At 34.7% G+C, this 25730-nt stretch overlaps 1 protein-coding gene across 2 annotated transcripts in view; it reads left to right on the top strand.

Moving 5' to 3' along the window:
• The window catches only part of LOC131029720 (probable ion channel POLLUX), an 89196-nt gene extending 86696 nt beyond the window's left edge, over positions 1-2500 (top strand). Inside the window, exons 10-13 of one of the 2 annotated variants that reach the window (XR_009102813.2) lie at positions 160-252; positions 680-946; positions 1079-1512; positions 1618-2500. Coding sequence is in view for 1 of the 2 variants with exons in the window: in XM_057960342.2 (XP_057816325.2) it covers positions 160-252; positions 680-946; positions 1079-1294 (576 nt within the window). In the remaining variant the exon portion in view is untranslated. Of the gene's footprint in view, positions 1-159; positions 253-679; positions 947-1078 lie in introns of both variants that reach the window. The other variant, XM_057960342.2, reaches the window with a different exon arrangement.
• The last annotated feature ends 23230 nt before the right edge of the window (positions 2501-25730 follow it).

The raw sequence follows: 25730 nt of genomic DNA, 5'->3' as shown, positions 1-25730 counted from the left end.
TGTAGAAGATCCTAAAAATTATGTATATATATAATTATTGTTTTCCTAAATGCCAGAAGATTATAGTGCTTGTTAGAACTATGAAGTTGGTACTAATATTTTTTTTTTTTCTAAAACCCTTGTGATTCACAGTATACTGATACATTGTCTGATTTCCAGATTTTAATTCTTGCAGATGAGTCTTTAGAAGGTTCAGTTGTACATTCAGATTCCCGATCGCTTGCTACTCTCTTGCTGATACGTGATATCCAGGTGATTGTTTCTTTGAAAGACATTTCCTTAATCGATTTTAAAATGGTTGAGTGTTGACAATAGATGGATGTGTATGAAATCCAGTGTTTTACAGAGTTTCAGAACATGGGGGCCATGGACCTATATATATATTTCTGCTGCCAGCTGCCGTCCCCAAATCTAGGTCCATGGTCCACTATATATATATATATATTGGAACGCTTCTAATTGTTAAATATTTTGCCTTCTAATTAAAAGTTCGAAATACTTTTGATGGGCCAATAACTTAATTTAGAAGTTACCTAATATTCTTAAAAAATGCATACTCACGATGATTGCATATGGATAGATCAAATGTTGTATTTTAAAAACTTACTGAATACAATATAGTTGGAAATTTTAGCAATATAATCTTGGTCACTTAATGATTTGTTCAAATTTGTTACAGTCAAAGCGTCTTCCTTACAGAGAACCTAAGGTAACTCAGCTTCGTCAAGCAGGGTACTCTCATAGTTCTTGGATTCGTGAAATGCAACAAGCTTCTGACAAGTCTATTATAATAAGTGAAATTTTGGATTCTAGAACAAGAAATCTTGTGTCAGTGTCTAAAATTAGTGATTATGTACTATCCAATGAGCTTGTTAGTATGGCATTGGCCATGGTAGCTGAGGACAAGCAGATAAATCGTGTACTGGAAGAGCTGTTTGCAGAAGAGGTAAGAGTCTGATGTTTCTTACAATTTGAACTGTTCTAAATTGCATTTCTTTCAACTCAACAATGTATTATTTTCTTCTCAATTGGTACTACAACGTTTAGAAACTTTATGATTGTGTTTTAATGAAAACAGGGCAATGAATTGTACATAAGACCTGCAGAGTTTTATATCTATGATCAAGAAGAGCTGAATTTTTATGAAATTATGCTTCGTGGTCGGCAAAGAAAGGAAGTTGTGATAGGTTATCGTTTGGCTTCTGCTGAACGTGCAGTCATCAACCCACCAGATAAAGGTACAGGACAAAAGTGGTCACTAGGGGATGTCTTCATTGTCATTTCTCAGGAATGAATTTGCCAAATTAAAGCTATATGATCAGGCACTCAAAGCAAACAACCAACCATTTAATCTTTTGATGGACTAGTTGAATATTATCCTCATGAGGTACTCCATAGATCTAGTCATCAATACATCTCACCTGAAAAAGGCTTTTCACGCATTCAAACTTCAGATTTTCTGCTGGCCAAAGCTTTATCCAGGATTTCAACGTTACAGATATCTCATCCAAGGTATTCTTGGTTGTTGTCATTGAATAGGCTCTTTGCTTCTATTAATTGATATTCTTACATTGGCCTGGGAATCTAGAAGGCAGAGTTAAGTGTCTTTCTTTTCAGGTGGCAGTTTGGAACCCCCATAGTGAATCGCACATCTTCACACAAGGGTGGAGATGTCAAATTGAACCATAACCGACTCAGTTTTGATAGAAATGGAAACATCTTATCATTGTATTAAATTGAAGAAGAAGATGTATGCTAGAATTGTTTCTCTCCCATTACCTGTTGCCAAACCAAGGCACTCCAAGCAAGGCTTTTATGATTGGATAAGCCACTGAGATGGATATATATTGTTTATTGAGAGGTCTTAATAATTTGAAATCAAATACTTGTTTTCAATGATTTGGCAGAATTTTTTAATTCTATCGCATTGGCCATGGGCACGGTTGGCAATGATTTCTATAATTACGATTTGGATTTCTTGTCCTCCTTTTCAGGTGGCAGTATGGAACCCCCCATATTCATAATGCGAATCACACATCTTCACGTAAGGATGAAGATGCCAAATTGAACTATAATCAACTCAGTTTTGATAAAAAAATGGAAACATCTTATCATTGTATTTAATTGAACAAGAAGTTGTATACTAGAATTGTTTCTCTCCCATTACCTGTTGCCAAACCAACGCACATTCCAAGCGAGCCTTTATGATTGGATAAGCCACTGAAATGGATAAATATTGTTTATTGAGAGATCTTACTAATTTGAAATCAAATACTTGTTTTCAATGATATGGCAGATTTTTTTAACTCTATGCCTTTCGCCATGGGCATAGTCGGCAATCATTTCTACAATTGCGATCTAGATTTCAGGGTTTCCAATTTCCTGTAATTAGGGAGAATTTGAGGTTTGCATTCTTCCTACTTAATGCAAAATCAAATGATACTTGTAAACATCTTGTGACAGCTATATGGTAGAAACCAAAATTTAAAGATGTGCCAAACTTTATCCTCTAGAAGTAGGTGGAATTGATGTTAAAGTTTTTCTTTGAAGAGGATTTACTTTTTGTAATAATTGTTCATTATTGCGTGTGAAACATTACTCTAGGCATAAGTTACTTTTTTATGATGGCCAAGAAGAGTTGTGTGCAATTATATTTTACATTTTGATGATTAGGTTATAGTGATAGGAAAAGACCTGGCTTCCAAAAGCTAAAATTCAAATAGTTTTGTTGAATTTTAGCTCCAATTTTATTTCAAATAGAAAATTCCAAAGAATTTGGACAAATAAATGTTTCGAGCAAACAAAACTAACTAAATTTCTATTATCACTAGGAAAAGGACTAGGTAAGATAATCGTACATTGCTAGTTGCATAAAGTGAGATAGCCTAATAGAAGGGATAATGGAAGGTGTTACTTTTGGTGTCAATAAAGTGAGAAAGCCTAAAAGAAGGGATAATGGAAGATGTTACTTTTGGTGTCAATAAAGTGAGAAAGCCTAAAAGAAGGGATAATGGAAGATGTTACTTTTGGTGTCAATAAAGTGAGAAAGCCTAAAAGAAGGGATAATGGAAGATGTTACTTTTGGTGTTGGTAATAATAAAAGCTTCTAAATCATGCCAGATTTAGATGTGAATGAGTGCTCAATTAAGTCAACGAGGGAAAGAAATTTTTTTAGAGACAATGCCCAGAAGGTTACGGTTAATAATGACATATTAATCCGATGGCCTATTGTATAATATTATGTAAGAGAAAAATGACTAAATGTGAATAGAGAAAGTGCATCTAATCTGAAATTTGGGACCCCATCTCTTTTCCTTACTCGAGCTTATTGTTTCATGTTTGATGTTGCAATCTAGAAACAATTGAGATTGAAAATAATGGTGATTGTAAAAAAGTGCAAAGAGCATAGTATAGTGGTTAAAACACTTAAAAGAGTGGAAGGATTTTGTTTTATTATGAAATTGAAAAAAACACAAAATACAAATTTGTTAATTGTAATAATAGAGTAGTGAATGTGATCTTCAAATGGAATCTTTATTTAGATATTCACAATTAAAATTATTTGGGGAGAACTCAAGAGATGAGTTTTTTATTGGTTTGTTCTATGAAAATGAAAGGATTGAAAGAACATAAACAATGAAAACATAATCTTGACATATAGGTGAGTGATTTTTGGGAAGGTGGACGTTAACTATTATGTAAGATAATTTTCTATTCTAGATAATAAAATGTCAAAATGAACAAACCTAAAATATCTCACGATAGTTTGTCCCACATGTGGAAAGAAGATGAAAAATAATGCCACAACAAAGGGAGACATTCAAAATGGTAAGGGAAACCTAGAGAAATGATCAAATAACAAGTGCCACAAGTTTTAAACCACACACCTTAATCAATGGTTGTCCATGTGGAACATTGAAAGTATTGCACTGAATCTTGTTTTGGAATGCAGTGAACATGCAAAAATAAAATGCATAAGACTTGCAAGGACAAAGGTGAAATTTTTTATTAAAAAAAATTAAGATGAGATAATTCATGTAACAATAAATTGCATAAGACTTGCAAGTATAGAGTTATATTTTTATTAATTTTTTTTAAGATAGTACATTATCTCATTTAGGGCAACTTCGCTTAGAACTTCAATCTCAATTGGTGGTGTACCCATCTTCAACACAAGTTATTAACTCAAGGCAATTTTGTGCTAATGTCAAAGAGAACAACCTTGGTATTGGTATCAAGATTGATCTTGATTAAGGCACTTGTCATAAAACATAATATTTTATTGAGTGCCTTCTCCTTTGTTCAATGTCACACCATCTTGATCTTGAACTATTTTTAACATTATAATTCATCACTACTAATTTAGTTTGTATCAACAAAACCACTTCCCTATGAAGAGGTTTGGAGATATTAAGATCAACGAGGCGACAAAAGGTGGGGTGTCCCAATTGAAAAGTAAAATCATTAGCATTCAAAAAATGACCAATAGAGTTGTCGATGTCTTCATAACATGAATCCTTTTAAAATTGAAGAGGAAGGTTAGGCATTCTGACCTAAATTGGATGTACAAATAGTGGTTTGGTGAGGGGATTAAAAGAGAGAGTCCAAAATTTGATGGAAAGAGAACTCTCACAAGGACCAATAAAATCCCAGCACTATATTTTGGTCCTCAAATGACAAACTCAACAATGAGAAAACATTTGGAACAAGGAAATCGTTTGATCTTTCTTAAAAACCAAAGGCTTCCAAGAGGTTTGAACCTAGCTGCGCAAGTATGAAGGAGTAGGCCAGAGAGAGGGGAGTTGATGCACCAGTCCATAACTCCAGAAGAAAACTTTGTCTTCACTAGATTTTGCACAAGATAAAATGATTGTAGAGGATTTGACACAGGAAAGGGGCCAAAATGTGTGTTGGGGGTGCGTAGAACCAAGACTAGACTGAGCAACATGGACATAGCTACGGTTCATAGCAGAGGAGGATCCCAAGAGAGGGCCTAGACAAGCCTTAGGACCATGATCTGCAACATCCTGCCCTCAGGCTTGGAATTTGATAGGCTAAATGCCAGTTTTTTCACTTTTGACCCGTATTTGACAACTTAAAAAATTAGTTGAATGTATCCATTGACATGCTATTTTTTTCTAAAATCGTATAGATGACACTTCAAATTATAAATAAACCGTAAAAAAATATAGTAGGTAATATATATCATAGAATATTATAATTTATAATATTGATATGTATTAGTTTAGAATGTTTATTATAAAAATATAAATTTATTTAGAATATTTTGAAATGAAAGGATGTAGTTGTTTCTAATTTTATATTATTTTAATAAGTTTTTTTTAGAATAGTTCTATTTTTTCATATGAATTTAGAAACTCGTCATAATTGAAATGATAGAATATAATTGATAAAATATTTTAATATGAATTTTTACAATATATTCTATTTTTTATATATGAATTTAGAAACTTAGTCAATTTAATTTTTTAAATGTATTTAATAAGATTGTTATAGAAACTTGTCATAATATATATAATTTTAAAATTTTCATATTTATTATTACTAAATTAGTAATTATTAATTGATTATCATTTAATGTTAATATATAATATATTAGTGTATTAATTTAGAAACTTATTTCATAAATTTAAGTTTTTTGCATATATTACTAATTTATCATTATTTTCTCATTAAGACAATGATTTTCATTTCTTCACAAGAAAAATGTGCATTGCATTTTGGTGTGGCTTCAATCTTCTACACTTATATTTTTTGACAATTAATATTTTTCTTAAAATGTCAAATGAAAGACATTGAAATGACTAAACTGTCATAAAAAATTCATATGACAGGTAGGGGTGACCGTCAAATTGCAAGCCTGCCTGCCCTAATCTAGACCCAGACCCATCCATAGGGATAGGGTCAACGCTCTCAGCAGCCATCACATCCTCCATGCCAAGCGATACCACACTCGACCTGGGCACAATTGTAGCAGGAACCACAAGTAACCAGTAATAATAGTCTAGACACTACGAAGGGAGAAATATGTTTTGATTTCTTAGTGAGAGTGACATTTTTTATAATCTATAGTAAAAGTTCCTTATTTCTTAGAGGGTTGTTACGTGTAATATTCCAAATGCATTTAATATTAAAGGGGTGCATGGTTTAGTGCATTTAGCAGTTGGTGAACTTGGTAAATGCATTTAGTATTATGAAAAAATATTGATATCTAGGTCACATGTGCAAGGCAAGCTTGGTTAGTAGGATTGGAGAAGAAAAAATTGGTTCTTTGTAGAATGTGTTGTCATATTTCTTCGTGGTAACTATGAAATCCACTTTGAAAATCGTTGTGTGTTGGAGGCATTGATTATTGGTTCTTAGTGAAATGAATAATTGTGGAAAGAAAAAAAGTGTTGTAAAAGTTTGAGGTCAACCTAAACACAATCCTTAATATCTAAAGTTAAGTCTAGTTCACTTTGAAATTTTTACAAGTTTTATCATTGTGACATCATTATTCCATCATCATTACATCATCAATCCTTTTTGTGAAGATTGTCTAGTCAATTGAATTGAACTTTTTAAAAGTAGAATTCTTTCATGATTTAGTTGGACTTCTCGTAAAGCTAGTTAAGTTGCATTTTCTTGCAAGGTATACTTTGGTGATGTCATCATGTCTTTTTCCTAACATGATCCCACCATACTGATGTCATTATAGCATCATCTCATCTTGAGTACTCTCAATCCATGATGAAATCATTCCATCCTTTTACCAATTTCATCATCAAAACTTTTTTAATTGAACCAGACACTAAAATATTGAGAAGTTAGAAAGTCCAGTTGGATTTCCTTGCAAGATCGATTCGGTAGAAAAACCCTTCAAATGTTAGTTGCCTCTAGAATCCCACAAAGCTTCATCTTGACAAGTAGAAAGTGCTTGCAAGGTGCAAGAATGTTCAAAATCCATCTTTAACCTACTCTCTTGCCATTCCTAGAGGCCATTAATTCAATTTCAAAATCTACCAACCACAAGATAAACACTTGTAATCTTATTGGATTAAATGATTAATTGAAAAAATCAAATTTTATGAGTGTCTCTATGTATATGGTGTGAATTTCTTGATGTGTATTTTTTAGGTGGCCAACCAAATGACTATAAAATCCTTGCAAATATTTTTGCAACATATCTTTTCATAACAACAAAGGAAATGCATGGATTACTAAGCGGACCCACTCAATACTTCTAAATTATCCATTTCTTTTTTGAATGTATGTTTAATGTAACACCCTGCTATAAGGCCCAGAGGACTAAAACAAATAACTAAAGAAAATACGAACATTTTTTTTTTATAATGGATAAACCATACAATTGCATTGAGTTGCTAGGAACATCATGATAAGGAAAAGATGCACAAATACTAACTAGAAAAAGTCCTCAAGGCCCCACAACGATGTTACTCAAGGATAACAACGACCATACGTACAAAGACAAATGAAATACCATAACACAAGAAAACACTGTCTTACAAGGATCATGATACATAATACATTGCCATGATAATATACATATGATCATCAATTACATTACAAGGTATCCGTAAGGATATAATCTCCATGACTACAACAAAGAAGTGAATACATAAATCTGGTACACAAGCAAGCCTTCAATCTCCTCACGACCCATCATGAACAGGTTGCAGGTCGAACCAAAACCCAATGGGTGCGAATAGCACTCCACCCCCCGTGCTAGGAGGTATTAGCCAGACCCAAGAGACAAAAGGAAGTACAAGATGATACAGATGACTCTCGCGAGGCTCACAAATCTACAATCACAAGAGACTCACAAGGCTATAAACACAAGAACTCGACAGTAAAATCAACCAACTTCCAGAGGTCCAAGCAATCCACAAAAGAATAAAACTAAGAGTGACCACTACCTATGCAATAGGGAAGAGTGTCATCACTAGGTTGTCATGAGTTACCCTGACGAGTCTTCACTAGGCCTTGACCCCCTTCCTGGGTTACCTTGGTGACCTCTCTCGACCCCCAACCCCCATAAAAACACTAGTGGACCGTATTAACCTTTCAAAGAGACAAGATTGGTGGACACCATTCCAGGCCTTTTCTATTTACCTCAGTCCTAAACAAGCACCCGAGCATAAGAGAGGCAACAATTTAATTTTTATTAATGTGAACTAGCTACCCTCCCTAGTTCATTATTATAAATTACCACTTGTTTACAAAACTCTCATTGAGTTACCCTGGCGACCACTTTGGGTCTCAACCCCCAATGAAAGCCACTCCCCCTTGACTTGTACCTAGGAATCCAAAATTCAACACAAGGTCTAAGACAACCAGAACACCAAGAGTCTAGACTCCTTTACCATAGCAAGGTTGACTAACTTGCTAGAATATGATTTCACACAAGGAGGTTCAATGCAACACAAAATAATTGACTAGCATAGAAGACATTCAGGACACCAAACACATCACATTAAAGACGAAGATTAACCATACACAATAGAGAACTCAAACATTGACCTTAGCCTCTGGAACCAAAAACATTTAATGACATAACCGAGTATCCAACAATAATGTGCAAGAATCAAACCAATTACAGGGTCTCATAATGTCAAACATAGAAGAATCCAATCTTAACATATCACCAAAAAGTCCATAATTGTCTTCTATACATCCATTAATACAAATTAACATTAATTTTCCAATAACCCAAATTTAAAATCATCATAACTTATTTTATTCCTATTAATTTGTACAATGATACTGACTTTCTATTACTCAAACATTGAAGAAAAAGTAATTCATACCTACAATTGCTATCATTATATATTTGATCAACAACAAATTATGTGAAGATTGCCAAGTTCATATGAGAACATATATATAATCCTAAACCAAACTTAACAATATGATTGATTAATTATATGAAATGACATATGGATAAATCTAAATACATTTTCTCTTCTCACAAATATAACCAATTTCCAAATATATCTATATTTAACAACATTCGTATATTTAATCACAAAATATAACTCTATACTCGAATCTAATCTAAATATACCTAATTTAATTATTTATAATCTACCTTTATCAAACCTAGCTATATTTATCCCAAAATATAACTATTTGCCATTATACTATCTTAACAAAATAATCTACCTTTTCCAAATTATGAACATATATAAATATTAATCTAAATAATCAACCAAAATCAATATACATAAACAAATCTTTTTACATTTATACAATAATGAAATGATATATATATATATATATATTCGAACAACATAAAATTTCAATATAAACAAACCTTTTTATTAAATTAACATACTGTTTTTAATACTTAAGCTGCAGGCAATAAAAATCCCATGTGTGTATGGGAGGTTTCTCCACCGTGGACCCCCACGGTGGTGGTGGAGATCCCACCACCCTGGTTAAGCCCACAACGAGTGGGCTTCCCACCATTGTGGGTGCCATGGTGAGTGGGGGTTCCCACCATCGTGGGTACCCACGGTAGGTGGCAAAATACCCCACCGCCGTGGGTGCCAATGTCACCCCCAAACAACAAAAAACAAGGCATAAAAAAATATAAACTTAATACGCAATAAAAATATTTACGCGTATATATATATATATATATATATATATATATATATATATATATATATATATATATATATATAAAACTCTAACTATTAATCTTCTATGATAATATCGACAACTTGTTGGTTCGTGAAACTGCCACAGTTATTGGTTTTAGTTCACAACAAGTGTCGATGCCTATAAATAAAAGGATGAAGAGTCATGTCCACGTAGGGGCATGACTTCTACATGACTTATGCCACGTAGAGTCATGACCCTTCATTCAATGTTGTTATATATTACTTGTTTCAATCTGAATGAAGCTATATCCTTAACACTCCCTCTTAGCAAAAGAGGATTGAATTTCATAATTAAGTTTTAACGAACAACTTTCTAGATATACACATTTATTTGACATGATCATTCACTTAGTAACACTTACTAGTGAAATACTTCATATCTTAGAGAGATATGGATTATCTGATATCCAACACTCTGGGACAACAACTACTTGAAGTCTTATCAGATTACAACCTTGATTCTAGTGACAATTGTAACATTGTCATTATCATAGGTGAAGTAATTTTAGTATCATGATATCCAACACATTATGGGACAACAAATTAATGTATTCAATCATGATATGATTGTTATCATAATTTTTGACATATTTCAGAACAATCATTTAATGATAACAATTCAATAACTCATCATACCAAATTTAGTATCAAGATTTCTGGCACATTCCGGGGCAACAACTTAATGTAGTCAATCTTGATAACATATCAAGCTATTGTGAAAGTCGTCACCTTATAATAGCGATCTTACACTTACATCACATGAAAGATCATCACCTTCCATGACATAACACATACATGCAATATTGCATTCAAGATATTCATGAATATATCAATTACATATGATTAAGATTAATATCAGAAATTTCCATTATAATTTAGTCATACCAAGTTTACCTCTAAAGTACTCCACTTTCAACTTTGCAAGAGGTTTGGTGAATATGTCAATACTTTTCTCTTCAGTGTTGATGTAGGTCAATTTGATGACATCTCTGTCTACCATATCTCTTATGTAATGGTATGGGATTTCTATATGCTTGGATCGATTATGAAAAACTGGATTTATAGAAAGTTTGATGCAACTTTGATTATCACAATGAATGACAGTGGGGTTTAGGGGCTTCCCAAATAGTCCAACTAGCAATTTTCTTAACCATACTGCCTCACGTGCTCCCATGGAGGCAACCATATATTCGGCTTCAGTGGAACTCTGAGCAACAACTGACTGTTTTATGCTAAACCAAGATATCATAGCTGATCCAAGACTAAAGCAATACCCCATTGTACTTTTATGATCAATGGAACTTCCTGCCCAGTCGGAATCAGAATACCCTTGGAGTTGTATCTCAACATTTTTATACTTCAGGCCAAGTCCAATAGTGCCACACAAGTATCTCAGAATATGCTTAGCAACCATTAGGCGGATCTTCTTAGGTTCACACATGAAATGACTTAACACATTGGTAGTGTAACAAATATCAGGGCGAGTGTTTACCAGGTACATAAGAGATCCAATAATTTGTCTATAGTATGTAGGATCTATAGGTTCTGAATCTACTGCTTCACTTTTGAGCTTATGAAGATTTGTTTCCATTGGAATGGATAGAGGCTTACAATCTATCATACCAAATCTAGCCAGGATATCAGTGGTGTATTTTCCTTGATTTAGGAAAATGTAATTATGTTTTTGCCATACTTCTAGGCCCACAAAATAGTGTAGTAGACCTAGATCCTTCATATCGAATTCAGCCACAAGATATTGTTTGCATTTTGCAATGAGGTGATCTTCTCTTGTTATCAACAAGTCATCAACATAGAGAACAAGTATTAACATGTCACCATCTGATATTTTGAAGTATATGTTAGAGTCTGCTTCATTTTTGGAATATCCTAGTTTGGAGAAATAACTATCTATCCTTCCGTACCATGCCCTGGGAGCTTGCTTAAGGCCGTAGAGAGCTTTTTTTAGTCTACACACAAAGATTTCTATCATGTGTAGCAAAGCCTTCAGGTTGTTCTATATATACTTCTTTCTCAATAACACCATTCAAAAATGCGGTCTTCACGTCCATTTGGTGTATCTTCCACCCTTTGGAAGCTGCAATGGAAATGATGGTTCTTATGGAAGTATATCGGGCAATTGGAGCAAATGACTCTTCGTAATCAATTCCATCCTTTTGAGAGAACCCCCTGGCGACGAATCTGGATTTGTATTTTTCAATACTACCATTTGGTGCATATTTGATTTTGAATAACCACTTTGATGAGACAACTGATTTGTCTTTTGGTCTAGGTACATGTCCCAGACATCATTTTTTAAGATAGATTGGTATTCCTCAATCATTGCATCTTTCCAAGCTTGACATGTTAAAGCCTCTTCAACATTTGATGGTTCAGATTTTGTAAGTTCAGTCATGAGGGCAACATAGCATGATTGACTTCTTGTTTTCTTATTCTCTTTGAAGATTTCATCGGGTTCCACATTATTTTCTTCAATCATCTTTCTTGCCCATAGTGGTCTTTTCTTGTTGTTAGGATTTTCAGCATTCTCGAAATTAGGTGATTGAAGTTCATGATTTTCTATGCTATTCTCCCTCTGATTTTCAATTGTAGGATTTTCATCTGATTTTGCAGTTAGATCATCTTTTGCACTTAGAGATAGTTTATAAGCAACATCTTCTTCAAATTTGACATCTCTACTGATTTCAATGGATCTTAGTCCTGGAATATAGACTCTGTATCCGTTAGTGGTTTCACTGTAGCCAACAAATATGTCTTTCTTCCCGGAGGGTTCTAGTTTGGTTCTCTTTTCTTTAGGAACGTGAATATGCACGTGGCAACCAAAGATTCTTAGATGGCTTAAATCTGGTTTATTTCCTGTAAAGGCTTCTTCAGGTATTATATTCTCTAGGATTGAATGAGGGCATCTGTTTTGAATGTACACAACTATATTTGAGGCTTTAGCCCAAAATGAGATATGTAGATTTTGATCATGCATCATGGCTTTAACAACTTTGATGATGGTTCTGTTTTTTCTTTCTGCAACTCCATTTTGTTGAGGATTATAAGGTACAATACACTCCCTCTTAATCCCAACAGAAATGCAGAATTATTTAAAATTTTCAGAGATATATTCACCCCCATTATCTGATCTTAGAGTCTTTATTTTCTTCCCAGTTTGATTTTCCACTAGGGCCTTAAATTCTTTAAATTTCAATAACACTTCATTTGATTCTTTGAGTTTTATGAAATAGATCCAAGATTTTTTAGAGTAATCATCAACAAATATCACGTAATACAAGAATCCCCCTAGTGATGGTAATGACATTGGACCACACAAATCAGTGTGGACAAGTTGTAGTAAAACTTTTGATTTGTGTTCACTTGAGGGAAAGGACCCTTTTGAGTTATTCCCTAGAGCACATCCTTTACAAGTTCCAACATGATCAGATTTTAGATTGGGTAATCCTGTGGTAATTTTTCCTATAGAAGGTAGGGCACTAAATCGAAGATGTCCTAATCTTCTATGCCAAATTTCATTAGAGTTTGATACTTCATGATTTAGTGCTTGTTTTTGAGTATTACATAATTTGTATAAACTACCATCTCTAGATCCTATAGGAATAGCATTCTTTATGTTAGAGTTTTTAGGCCAGAGTAGAACTTTATCTTCATGGAAGGTGACACGATATCCTTGATCAGCTAGTCCTTAAATAGAGACCAAATTCCTTTTGATACCTGGTACAAAGAGAACATCTTTCAATTGTAATGTAACTCCTATTCTTAATTGAATTGAGCAGGTCCCAATTCCTTTCACTGGATAGGTAGAATTGTCTCCTATTGTAACTTCTTCAGTTGAGTGGCCTTCAAAGGCTTCGAATTGATCTCTAAAACCGGTTATGTGTCGAGATGCTCCACTAGCGATTATCATCTATATTATTCCCAATAGTTAACAATTGGTCTTTTAATTCTGAAATCCTCATGAAATAGGATGTGATTGTTTCCCCTTTGCTCATGTATATATGCATTAATTGCTGTTTTAAAGTGAGCAATCTTCTTGCATTATTTATTTCATATGAGTTTTGAATGGTCTTGAACATATCATAAGCTGTAGTTAGTTTTGAAATGGTTGGGAGAATGTCATCTTTAACAACATCAATTATGATCTTCTTAGCCTTGTTGTTGTGTCTTTTCCAGGTTGTTTTCTCTAACTCGTCTTCGGGCATCTTAGTATCTTCTTCTATGTATGCATCTAGTTCGAGTTCTTGAAGAATTGTTGTTATTCGAATTCTCTATGAGACGAAGTTGGATGCGCCTTCGAGTCTATCCTCCATTCTAACACTGTTCACCATGATTGATTTTCCTTTGATTTTGAGTGCAAGTCTGATTTTTTTTTAGAAAAGAGGTGTCACTATTTTATTATTTTTCTACCAACATGGCTCTGATACCATGTTAAGGAATTTAGATCAGAGATAGAGAATACAATTGTCTGGTAATATGTAGTGAGGATAGACTTTAATAAGATCACTGCAATGAATATGTTTTTACCTCCGATGTGTATATATATATAACTCTAACTATTAATCTTCTATGATAATATTGACAACTTGCTGGTTCATGAAACTGCCACAGTTATTGGTTTCAGTTCACAACAAGTGTTGATGCCTATAAATAAAAGGATGAAGAGTCATGTCCACATAGGGGCATGACCTTTCATTAAATGTTATATATTACTTGCTTCAATCCGAATGAAGCTATATCCTTAACACTAACCCCCATTTTTTTTTTTCCAAATTCTTTTAAACAAAGATCAAACAAAATTTACAAAACAAGGTCACAAATTGAATCTTGTCACGACCTGATTTAGACCCCTTAGATTAGATTACTTTTATATGCCATATACTTATACTGTTGACATTTTATGCTAATAAATTCACGTAATGACTTTGATTAGGTTATTAAGGTGATTAATGATGTTAGCTAAAAATGGTGTTTTAGTTAATTTAATGATGATGTTTAATGCTATTAATGATTTTGTTAGATTTTTAAATGCAATGATGTATATAATGCATTTTATCGTGATTTGACATCCTTTTGTCGAGCATAAGGTGGTTGTAGGTTTGACCGTCGAAGCCAAACATATGACCGAGGAGGGGTTTTCTAGCTTGCCGGTAGTGACCTAGGAATAGGACCCTTTGCAAAAACATAAATTAGATAATAATTAATAAATTAAACTTAAGAATTTAAAATAAATAAATTGATTGAAAATTAAATAATTAAAATATAATATATATATATATATATATATATATATATATATATATATATATATATATATATATATATATATATATATATATATATATATATATATATATATATATATATATATATATATATATATATATATATATGCGGACATATGACTGAGGAGGGGTTTTCTAGCTTGCCGACAATGACCTATGGAATAGGACCCTTTGCAAAAACACAAATTAGATAATAATTAATAAATTAAACTTAGAAATTTAAAATAAATAAATTGATTGAAAAATTAAATAATTAAAATATAATACTTGATTATATATATATATATATATATATATATATATATATTTAAGAGATATAAATAAATAAAGTATAAAATTTTAATTAAAATATTTAAAAGCTATAAATTAATATACCAAATTAGAGAGGTCAATTGTAGAAGTAAATAAATAAAACGTAATAATTAATTTATTCGAAGGCTAAATTATTAAGATATAAAATCAATTTTAAGATTTGTAAATTAGCATGCATGGATTTATAATTAATGATAGAAAATGATATGCATGAACATTATAATCATGCGTAATTCTTATATCCATTTAGAAAATTAATAAAAGACTAAAGAATAATTGATTTTCGAAAACTGAAATTAGAACATGAAAGTAGAAGTCATGGATTCAAAAATATAATTACTACAATTAGTTTTCTATGATCAAGTTTAAACTTTTTTATCTAATGCTATGTATCCTTCATGCATGGAATCAAAACTTAGTCTTATAATTTATAAATTTAGGATTGTCTAACCTATTTCCATCATTAAGCTGGCTGGAAATTTGATCCTCTGCGAATTTTGGTGAAGCCACCGTGTGAAGAAGGTCGAATCAATGAGACCACGCCTCCCTCTTTCCTTCCATTTTGTTTCCTTTCGTCTTCAGGTAACTATGAGTATGATTTTTCCTGCAATTAATTGGAATATCTGCAATCTGGTTAACTGTTTGGCGTCCCTTCTCCCATCTCCTTTGCCATTTCATATTTCTTTCCATTTCTTTGTAGCTTACGTGGGTGACTGCAGGAATTATGACTGCTACCATACCTGGTAAAACTGCCACGTTGGATTGAGGGGAGGGAGGAGGGGGGTGCGTTTGTGTGTTTGGGGTGGGAGAGTTCGATCTCCCACGCCTTTCTCCTTTCTTCTCCTCCACGCCACTTCCTCTCTTCTCCTTGCTGCAGTCAAAGCGCTACTTACTGTTAAAAATCAGCGCCTCGGTTAATTAATCTGCAGATTTAATAATTTGAATAGGGTGATGTATTTTTAGCAGGGGCGTTCAATCTCCACGCCTCCCTTCCTGCTGGCAGGAAATTGACTCCCATTGGGTCGAGATTTGCAGCTAGTCCATATCGCCTGCCTAATGGAATAGAAGGGCGACAGGAGTATAGTTTAATGTATGCAGAAATCTCCTTTCCTCCTTAGACAATGATTTGTAGCTGTATGAATACGTTTCTACTGCTTGTATTGCAAAGATTGGTTTGTGATTCCCATATCGACTTGTTTGGTTAAGTAACGAGGAGGCGATCACTAGTACATTTGGGGCTCATTTCTAACAGTTGATCGTCGGAATTTCGACTATTTTTCTTCGGATTGCCGACAAACGAAGCTCGTAGTCAGACATTCCGACAGTGCCCGCTAACATTGGAATTCCGACGACACCCTGAACCCTTCCGACGGCGGCCATGACCACTCATCCGACAAGAGAATGTCGCCGGGCGTAGAGCTTCCTCGTCGGATGGATGTCGGAATTACGACGAACATCCGACATGAGAGTGCCGTCGGACATATCGGAATTATGACAAACGTCGAACATGAGAGTGCCGTCGGACATATCGGAATTATGACAAACGTCCAACATGAGAGTGCCGTCGGACATATCAGAATTATGACGTGCCGTCGGACATACAACATCCTCGTCGGATGTTTCGTCGATTGGCGTCGGAATTCCGATGCCTACCAACAACTATGCACTGACGAGGATGTTGTTTGTCTGACAGTTTGGTCGTCGGTGCAAATTTAGGAGGATGTCGGAATTCCGACGAGGATTTAATTTAAAGAAAAATAAAATAATACGCATGCCAATTATTTTTCGTTGGGATGAGGATCAATCATGCATTCAAGGTTGGTTGGGGTCTAGTTGCAAGAGCTAGATGAGTCTAGCAATTCTACTAATGCGTATACCACAACATTTACATTAGAGATTCGACTTGCGACTTGATTCATGTCTAAGAAATTGAGGATTGAAGTTATTACCCCAACATATGTCAAGGTGATGTTGAAGTTCAAAGTTCGAACATGTAGCTTGACTCATGTCAAAAAGTTGTTAAGCATTGGGAGTTGAAGATACAAACAAACTAGTGCCAAGAGGAAATGGTGGAAGAAATCAGCCATATAATTGAAGTTACTCAATAATAATAATTTCTGTCAACTCGCAACTACCCAACAATGACATCAAATTCAAAATACAACATTTTTGAGATAACCTAGATTATATGTCAACTATTACATTAAACAAGACTATACAACACTACAAAAATCTAGCTTAAATAGCTATGACAAACTAAAACATAAAAGCTTACACCCATGAAAACTATGTGTCATCTAAACTTCGTATTGATGATTTTGACCATGATTAAAGTTTGAACGTGACTTTATGTGGGACCACTACTTCAATTGAAGGAGTTTCGTCCTCTAATGTGATACTTATGGTCTTTTCATCCCTCAACCTCCATAGTTTTCTAGGATTTTGTCCTTAGATTTGGATGCTTGAACAAAAAGTGCTCATAGTCATTTCTAGTTTGGATTTGTGTTGGTTTGTTTGAAGATGCCCTCTTCCATCTATCTTTACAATCTTTAGATGACTAGAAAGATCACCAAAACAACATAGTGGTCATCATCATTGGTCTAGTACATGGTAATGGCTCCCCATAACCATTGAATATATTTTCCTTCGCATCAAGTTGACAATGGCATCCTCCTGTGTAAAAATAGTCTTGGAAGGTGTAGATGAGGGTCCTTTGCAATATGGAATTCTCCAAGTATGAAAATGAACTACTACATTAATGGTGCTTGTTGGTTCCCTTTTAGCATGTCCTACTAGATGGACCCAAGTAGTTCAATTTCAAGTATACTGGGATGAATTTCAATGCCATTTGGAATCCCACATGAAGCCACATTGATTTTTTATCCATTAATGGTATTCATAATGCCAAGGGTGGTAGGTGGAGAGGGGTAATAAAAAATGATAGGAATGCGGTTTGAAGGTAGGGGTTGGCAAAAGGGATGATGGCATGTACAACTCTAAAGTTCCAATGAAGAGATGAGTGAAAGAAAGTAATGGTTGGGAGGTGTGGTAGGGGAAGGTTAAATACCTTGATGGGGATAGAGAGAGAAGTACAATTGAGAAGGGAGTCATTTTGGGAAGGTTAACTTTGTCACTCTATTTTCTTACACAAACTCATGAGATTTACTATGCTTCATACTTTGACCTTTAGGGGACTTAGACCAACACTTGGAAGATAAAGAGGAAGGATCTACATGAAAAGTGATATCAAGGAAAGTTTCAAAGTCAATAAATGTGCATTTCAATCCATGACATGAGTTACATGAAAAGGGGACATGACAAGTCTAACCTAACCAATTTATCTTTCCCTCGAGCAATTCAAAGCTTGGATATTCAAGAAAGTGTGGGCCTTCCCATGTTGCATCCTTAGTAAGAATATTATTCCATCTAATCAAGTACTTGGTTATGTCTTTTTCTCTTGAATTTCCTTTTTTTGGTCTCTATGACTTGGACCTTGAGGAGTCCTACAATGAATTCCTTGAGGCACTCACAATGGAAGAAAACATTTAGTAATAGCTAATAGAGGACATGACCTCATTACCACCTTTACCTTGTCAAAATTCTATTGTTTCACTTTCATTCACTTGAAGGCTCCTTCCTTTGTTAGGTTGGTTAAGGGAGTGGTTAGCTATGATAAACCTTTATAAAATATTTTGTAGTAACTCTATAGGCCAAGGGCTAGAGGCAAACCCACAACCCACAACCACATTGATCTTTTCCTAGTCTACTTGCACTCCCTTTACATTGATGATGTGCTCTAAATATGCAATTTATGCTATAGAAACTCCATATTTAGACTCTATCAAAAACAGTCTAGGAATCCAAAAACCCCAACACTTCATATATGTACCTTAGGTGCACTTCCAATGTCTCGCTATAAATGAGAATGCTATCAAAGAAAATGTGGACAAATTTTCTGAAATATTTTACAATCCATACAAGAGTAGAATGTTGTAGGCACATTTTTCAAGCAAAATAAAATGATAAATATTCATAGTGCATATAGTTGCATCTAAAGCTGTCTTATATATATCCTCCTCTCAGATATGGGTTTGATGGTGACCCAACTCAACGACTATTTTTTAGAAATAGATTACTCCATGGAATTTGTTTATTATCTTATCAATCCTAGGGATTAGGTACCAATTTATTATTGTAGATACCTATTTAGTATTTTGTATTTAATGCACACTCTCATTGTGTCGTGCTTCTTTCTTTCCAAGACCACCAAGGAAGAAAAAGGGCTAAATCTAGGTTGAACGTACCCTATTTCCAATAACTCCTTTATTGTGTTTTTCATTGTATTCTTTTTGTTATTTGAGATGAAGATAAGAGGTAGTGATAATACTCACAAAGTACAATACATCCAAAACCACACTCATTCTTATTATCCCTCTTTCACTCATTGGAATATGCTCACATAGACCTCTCCAGCATGTATGAATCCAAACCCCATGTCCTCTAACACTCCAACACCATAAGACCTTCCACTAGTCACTCACCCTAGTACATGCCCAATTAGGACTTCCAATCCCCATTCAAAGCATCCAATGAATAACCCCAACACATATACATCATAGGCATCCCAAGAAGGATTCTCAACATACACAAAAGGGGTCTCTACTCCACCAACCAAGAAAAGTACAAAGGAAGTCTTATTGTTACATCGTTGTCCTTTTGTGCCAGTCATGTAGGCTTGGGACAATCATGAACATTGCCTTCCTCCCCTCTCCTCAGTTCCTCCAAAAGACTCCTAGGACTTTATAGGGTCCACCTACTAACCTTCCCAAAACTCCAACCACTAAACTTCCCATCACACCCTATTTGGTAAACAAGAAATTGTTGTCTCACTAGTTTTGCTAAGACAGTCACAGTCACTGTTAACTTAGGACAACCAAAGGTTTGCTTAGTTATTGGTTCTTCAACTTGGTGACCCTTGCCCTTGTCAATGGAGCCCTCACACATTCCTCTTTCCCTTAACTAGACTTCCCAAGAACCATTGATGCATTCACACCACTTCAAACTCCATGAAATCATTGTGTCCTGGATTGGAAGAAACAGTCCATCAAAGTTTGACAATTTTTTGGACTCAAGGCACTTGAGAGATTGCGCCAGTAGGGTATGACTCTCGACGTTCTGGCACATTGGGATGCGTGAAAGGAGCATGCCTAGTGTAAACCTGCCCACCCGGACGCACTCATGACGTCAGTTTGTGCATAGGATGAACCAAATCAATTCTAGCCTATCTTGCAACTTTGCATTGCATGCAACTGACGGGTTTTGCAACAAGTGAAAAAATGCTACGAATTGAAAATGGCTCCGAGTCGTAAAAAAATGAGATAGGCCATTGTAGAGGATCCTCACGCAACCCCATAGGTTCAAACGGATTGGTCATATGCGTCTTGGATTGGAAGAAACAGTTCATCAAAGTTTGATAGTTTTTTGGACTCAGGGCACTTAAGAGATCGCACCGGTAGGGTATGACTCTTGATGTTCCAACACTTTGGGATGCACGAGAGGAGAATGCTTAGCATAAACCTGCCCACCCGGATGTGCTTGTGACGTCGGTTTGTGCACATGATGAACCGAATCAATTCTAGCCTATCTTGCAACTTTGCATTACATGCAACTGATGATTTTGCACCAGGCAAAAAAATGCTACCAATTGAAAATGGCTCCGAGTCATCAAAAACCAAGATAGACCATTGTAGAGGAGCCTCACGTGACCCCACATGTTCAAATGGATTGGTCATATGTGTCTTGGATTGGAAGAAACAACCCGTCAAAGTTTGACAATTTTTTGGACTCAAGGCACTTGAGATATCACGCTAGTAGGGTATGACTCTCGACGTTCTGATGCTTTGGGATACCCGAGAGGAGAATGCCTAGCGTAAACCTGCCCACTTGGATGCGCTTGTGACGTCGGTTTGTTCACATGAGAACCAAAATTTGACCATTGCGAGCGTGAGGGTGCTCTCGCACCACACACATATTGTTTATATTCATATTGTAGATTTTTGTTGTTTCTATTCATATTGTTGATTACATAGGCAAATATTAATTTAAATTTATAAAAGGGCAGCCACCAAATACAATGAATACACAATAATGAACTGAATACAAGGAGTTTTGTAGGGTTAATTTGACATTTTAGAAATTTTATCAAATTATATTCCACGATTGCAATGCTTTATATCATAGATTTTTGTTGTTTATATTCATATTGTTGATTATATAGGCAAATGATCAATTAACTTTATAAAAGGACAACCATGAAATACAACGAATACACAGTAATGAACTTAGTACACATTTATTAGATCGAATATCAACATTTATATATATATATATCAAAAAAAGGCATGTCTACCAAGTCAATACAAGTATTACAAAAATGTGGCATATGCCATGTCCAAATCAATATGCAATAAAAATGTAGAATATATCTACATGTATTGGTAATTCTATGACCACAACTAACACTATATGATCCTAAACTTGTGGTGGATCATCAAAATCGAGCCTCTTCGATGCAGTACACGGTTTTGTAGATGGTTGCAAAACCACAATTCAAAAACCAAGTTAGAATTCTTTTGTAGAAAATAGTTCACAATTAACAACATAAATATGCATTTAACTATAATTCCTTTGCAATTGAAATGTAGATTACCTCATCAGCTGATCTCAGAGCTAATGTCTTCTCTCTCCTCTCCTTGTCACCCTTAGGAGTTTTCTTGAAGACAAACTTAAAAGGATCGACGTTATGGCCGAACCGTGAAGGGGGCTATTGTAGATTAAATGTACAATTAATACAATGTACTAACATAAATACATAAAAAACACTTAAAAGCTATAATATAGAGAAAAATGACGTACCAGTGCCTGAGATGCTTCTCCAATGGACTGAGGATGGCTCACCATCGATGGAGAAACTGTCGCTATTACCCATACAAAAAATGGTCAAAGATTAAATACAATTAATATAATGATAAGTATTGTAGGTTAAAAACAATTAATGTAATATATCAAACAAAAGTGTACCGGATCCTGAGATGCTTCTCTAGTGCACAGAGGAGGGCTCGTCATTAATGAAGCAACTATGGATATTTCCTGTATGAAAAAATTATAAGATTATAATTTATCACAAGTTGACATATACACATGCATATAATCATAAAATCAAGAAAATAAAGTAGAGATACATACCTCCGCCCTCTCTTGATCCACGAGTGAATTAGGTGCATTCAACAGATCCACATAGCTCAATGGCCACTGTACATGTAAAATAGACAAAAAATACTAATCAATCAACAAACCCCAACTAAGACTTTATTTCAACATTTTCAAACAATTATACAACTAAAAATGTGTTCAATTACCTTCTTCCCATGTTTTGGCGTCTTCAAGAAATTCTTTTGCTTAGGACGAGGCCTAGACACAGAGGGGGTACCCTAAAAAAACAAAATTAACATGAGATATTAGTACAAATAATATATTAAACATAATTTAAGAAATCTAAAGTGAAATGACTTGCATATTCCATCAAAACAATACATAAAAAAGGTTGTACAAAATATGATACCGTATAGCCTTGTAGGCCAAAATTGGTTGCTGAGAGTGTGATGTCATGAATCTGGGACATTTGGTCCCCTGTCAACACCTACAAACCAAAAATTGGACCAAACTTTAAAGATAGTTAGTATATCTTGTAATTTTTTTGGATTCAAAGTGTACTATTCTATTTTAACATGTTACAAAATTTATACCTCAGGCATCGAAGTTGCAGCTATAGTAACTACGGGAGGAGTATGGGATACCACTGCTGCATCCTGAAATGCATATTATTTGTCTCAATTTAAATCGATGTATAAATGAAATTTTTTTTATGTAATTAGAAATTTAAAGTGACTGATAAACAAAATGCTATGAATTCAAATCAACACACCTGTGTCTGTCGCTAATGGGCAAACACCATGTCCATCAACTCCTCTATCAACGCCAAATCCTTAGTCATGCGTGTCTGACATCTACTCCCGCAAATTATGCATGAATGAGATGTGGATCCATCTGCAGTGGCCTCATCATCCATCCCTGAGCATATCCCCAAGCAACTGACACACACATAATGAATGGGCTCTCTATCGCTACACGGAGCAACTAATGGCTCATCATCCAATACAAGAGGGCGTGCTAATGACGTCCCATGCTGGATGATGGCACCAGTCAATGTTGTGGCTGCCTGAAGAGTCTGTACCTCCATCGACTCCTTCAGCTCTACTGGGACAACCTGATGTACCTTGGGTTTGGGTGCTAGGGGGTGATGACTCTTCAGGGCTACTTGCCTACGGGCTCTATGTAGTATCCCTGCCCTAATCAATTTCTAATCTCGGTTTGACCTGAGTTAGTTTATCATATTATAGTGTTATAGTCAGATGTTTTGATTTTAGTGCATATTTGTGTTGGTTGAAAATTTTGTACACTCGTGAAAGCAAACAAAATTGTGGCTTCAACCACAATGTGTGAGTATGAAAATCTCCTAATTAAGGGAAGACTCCCCCTATCTATCTAAAACTGAAATAAAAATAGGATGGGACAGAAGTCTTCCTTCTTTCTTCAAGGAAGCCTATATCCTTTTGTCTCCTTATAAAAGTGATAGCAAGAAAATGTATAATAATTGTAACAACTTCAAATGAAAATGAGAGAAAGGAAATGAAGTTTCCTGAAAGCTCAAAGACTCCCATCACTTCTTTCGGGACGGGACAACAATATCAAGCTCAAAGACTTGACTTTTGAAAGTCCGATCTACCCTTTGCTATACTAAATTTTACAACGAATAAAAGACAACAGCTCAAAGACTGGAATAATATATTCTTTCAACACAAAGACAAGAACTAATGCAAGCTCAAACACTTGCTGCTCCTTCTAGAGATTTTCCTATTTTAATTAATCTTCTCTACTTGCAACTCAAAGACTTCAAATCAGATTAGACTAAGCTCCTTTAGAAACACTTTGCATGGAAGAAATAAAAAGATTCAAACTCAAACATGTAGCTCAAAGACTCAAAACTTGAGTAACCCTTCTTTATTATTCTTCATAACTTTCAATTCACATACATAAGCTCAAAGACTTCTTGCTATAAATTTGGTAGAGTTTTTGTTTGCTTTCCAAAAGATATATATTACAATAGACCCCTCTAGTATTTATAGAAGAGGAGCTTTGAGAAAAAGGTGGGAGGATCCTAACTAACTTGAGAGATTCTCTCAACCACCAAGACTTATTCAATAACTAACTAAGACTTATTCCAACTACAGTCCTAATTGGACACAACTTGTAGTTGCCTTACATGTAATTACAAAAGTGCAAGTAATGTGTAACTTGCATTTTACAAAAAATACTTTTACATGTAACTTGTCAAAACAAAATTACAAATGCATAACTAAAACTATTCCATGTGTCTAAAGACACGACTCTAACTGAATCATCCTTTGTCTGTGATGATCTTCATGTTGCTTCAGGATGCTAGAACTTGAAGTATTCTGGATTGGTAAAGACATCTTGAACCAGAACGGGAGCTTGCATCCTTGTCTTCTTGCTTTGGGTAGTACTAGCTTTTCAAGAGGGAACGGGTTGCCTTCCTCTTTTCATGTCATGACCATCTTTGTCTTGAAAGCATTCTATGCTTGCTTCTTGTTGTATCTCTTTTTTGTATCGTCCTCCATTTCTTGAAACTTTCTTGCAAAATAAGGCCCATGCCTTAATCCATTGATTTGGTAGATCGTGTGTGCAAACCGGACTGACAAGGGAAGAGAGAAATTGATGCAAAAATGGGCTCACAAGTGAATTTCGGGTTTTGGAAGCTGCATTACATGTGTGGGAAAAACAAGAGCATTAACTTGCAATTGCAGGGTACAAACATGCAACTTCATATGTGTAATGGGTAACTACAAGTTTGCACTTGTAATTGGACCTTTAGAACTCATTTACAAGTGTTTTTTTTGAGTGCATTTTGGACCAATTTCGGGTTTTGGAGTGCTGAGCGCAGGTAGACTTTAAATGGGGAAAATGAATGAAGGTGTGAAATGAGTGGATTAAATGGTATGTACGAATGATGGAAATGAATATGAAAAGATTTTGGGAAGATCATCTTCAAGAAAATGGGAAGAACTTTCAACATGTAATCTGGTTCTAAAACCCCCATTTTGAAAGAATGGGTATTTTTCATCTTTGAAACTTGGAATTTAAACAAAAGATGGTTAAATATTTTATCCGCAAGGGAAGAACAATTATTTTCATCCATCTTGTAATCGGGATTTAAAATCCCGAGTACAAGTAAAGAGGGAAAATGGGGAAGATCAATGCAATTCTAAAATTGCTTTGCAAAGGGGAAAAT

Source organism: Cryptomeria japonica, chromosome 9 (genome assembly GCF_030272615.1).
Source record: "Cryptomeria japonica chromosome 9, Sugi_1.0, whole genome shotgun sequence".
NCBI lineage: Eukaryota > Viridiplantae > Streptophyta > Pinopsida > Cupressales > Cupressaceae > Cryptomeria > Cryptomeria japonica.
The sequence above is the reverse complement of the archived record's forward strand: the minus strand, read 5'-3'. Positions and strand labels throughout refer to the sequence as shown.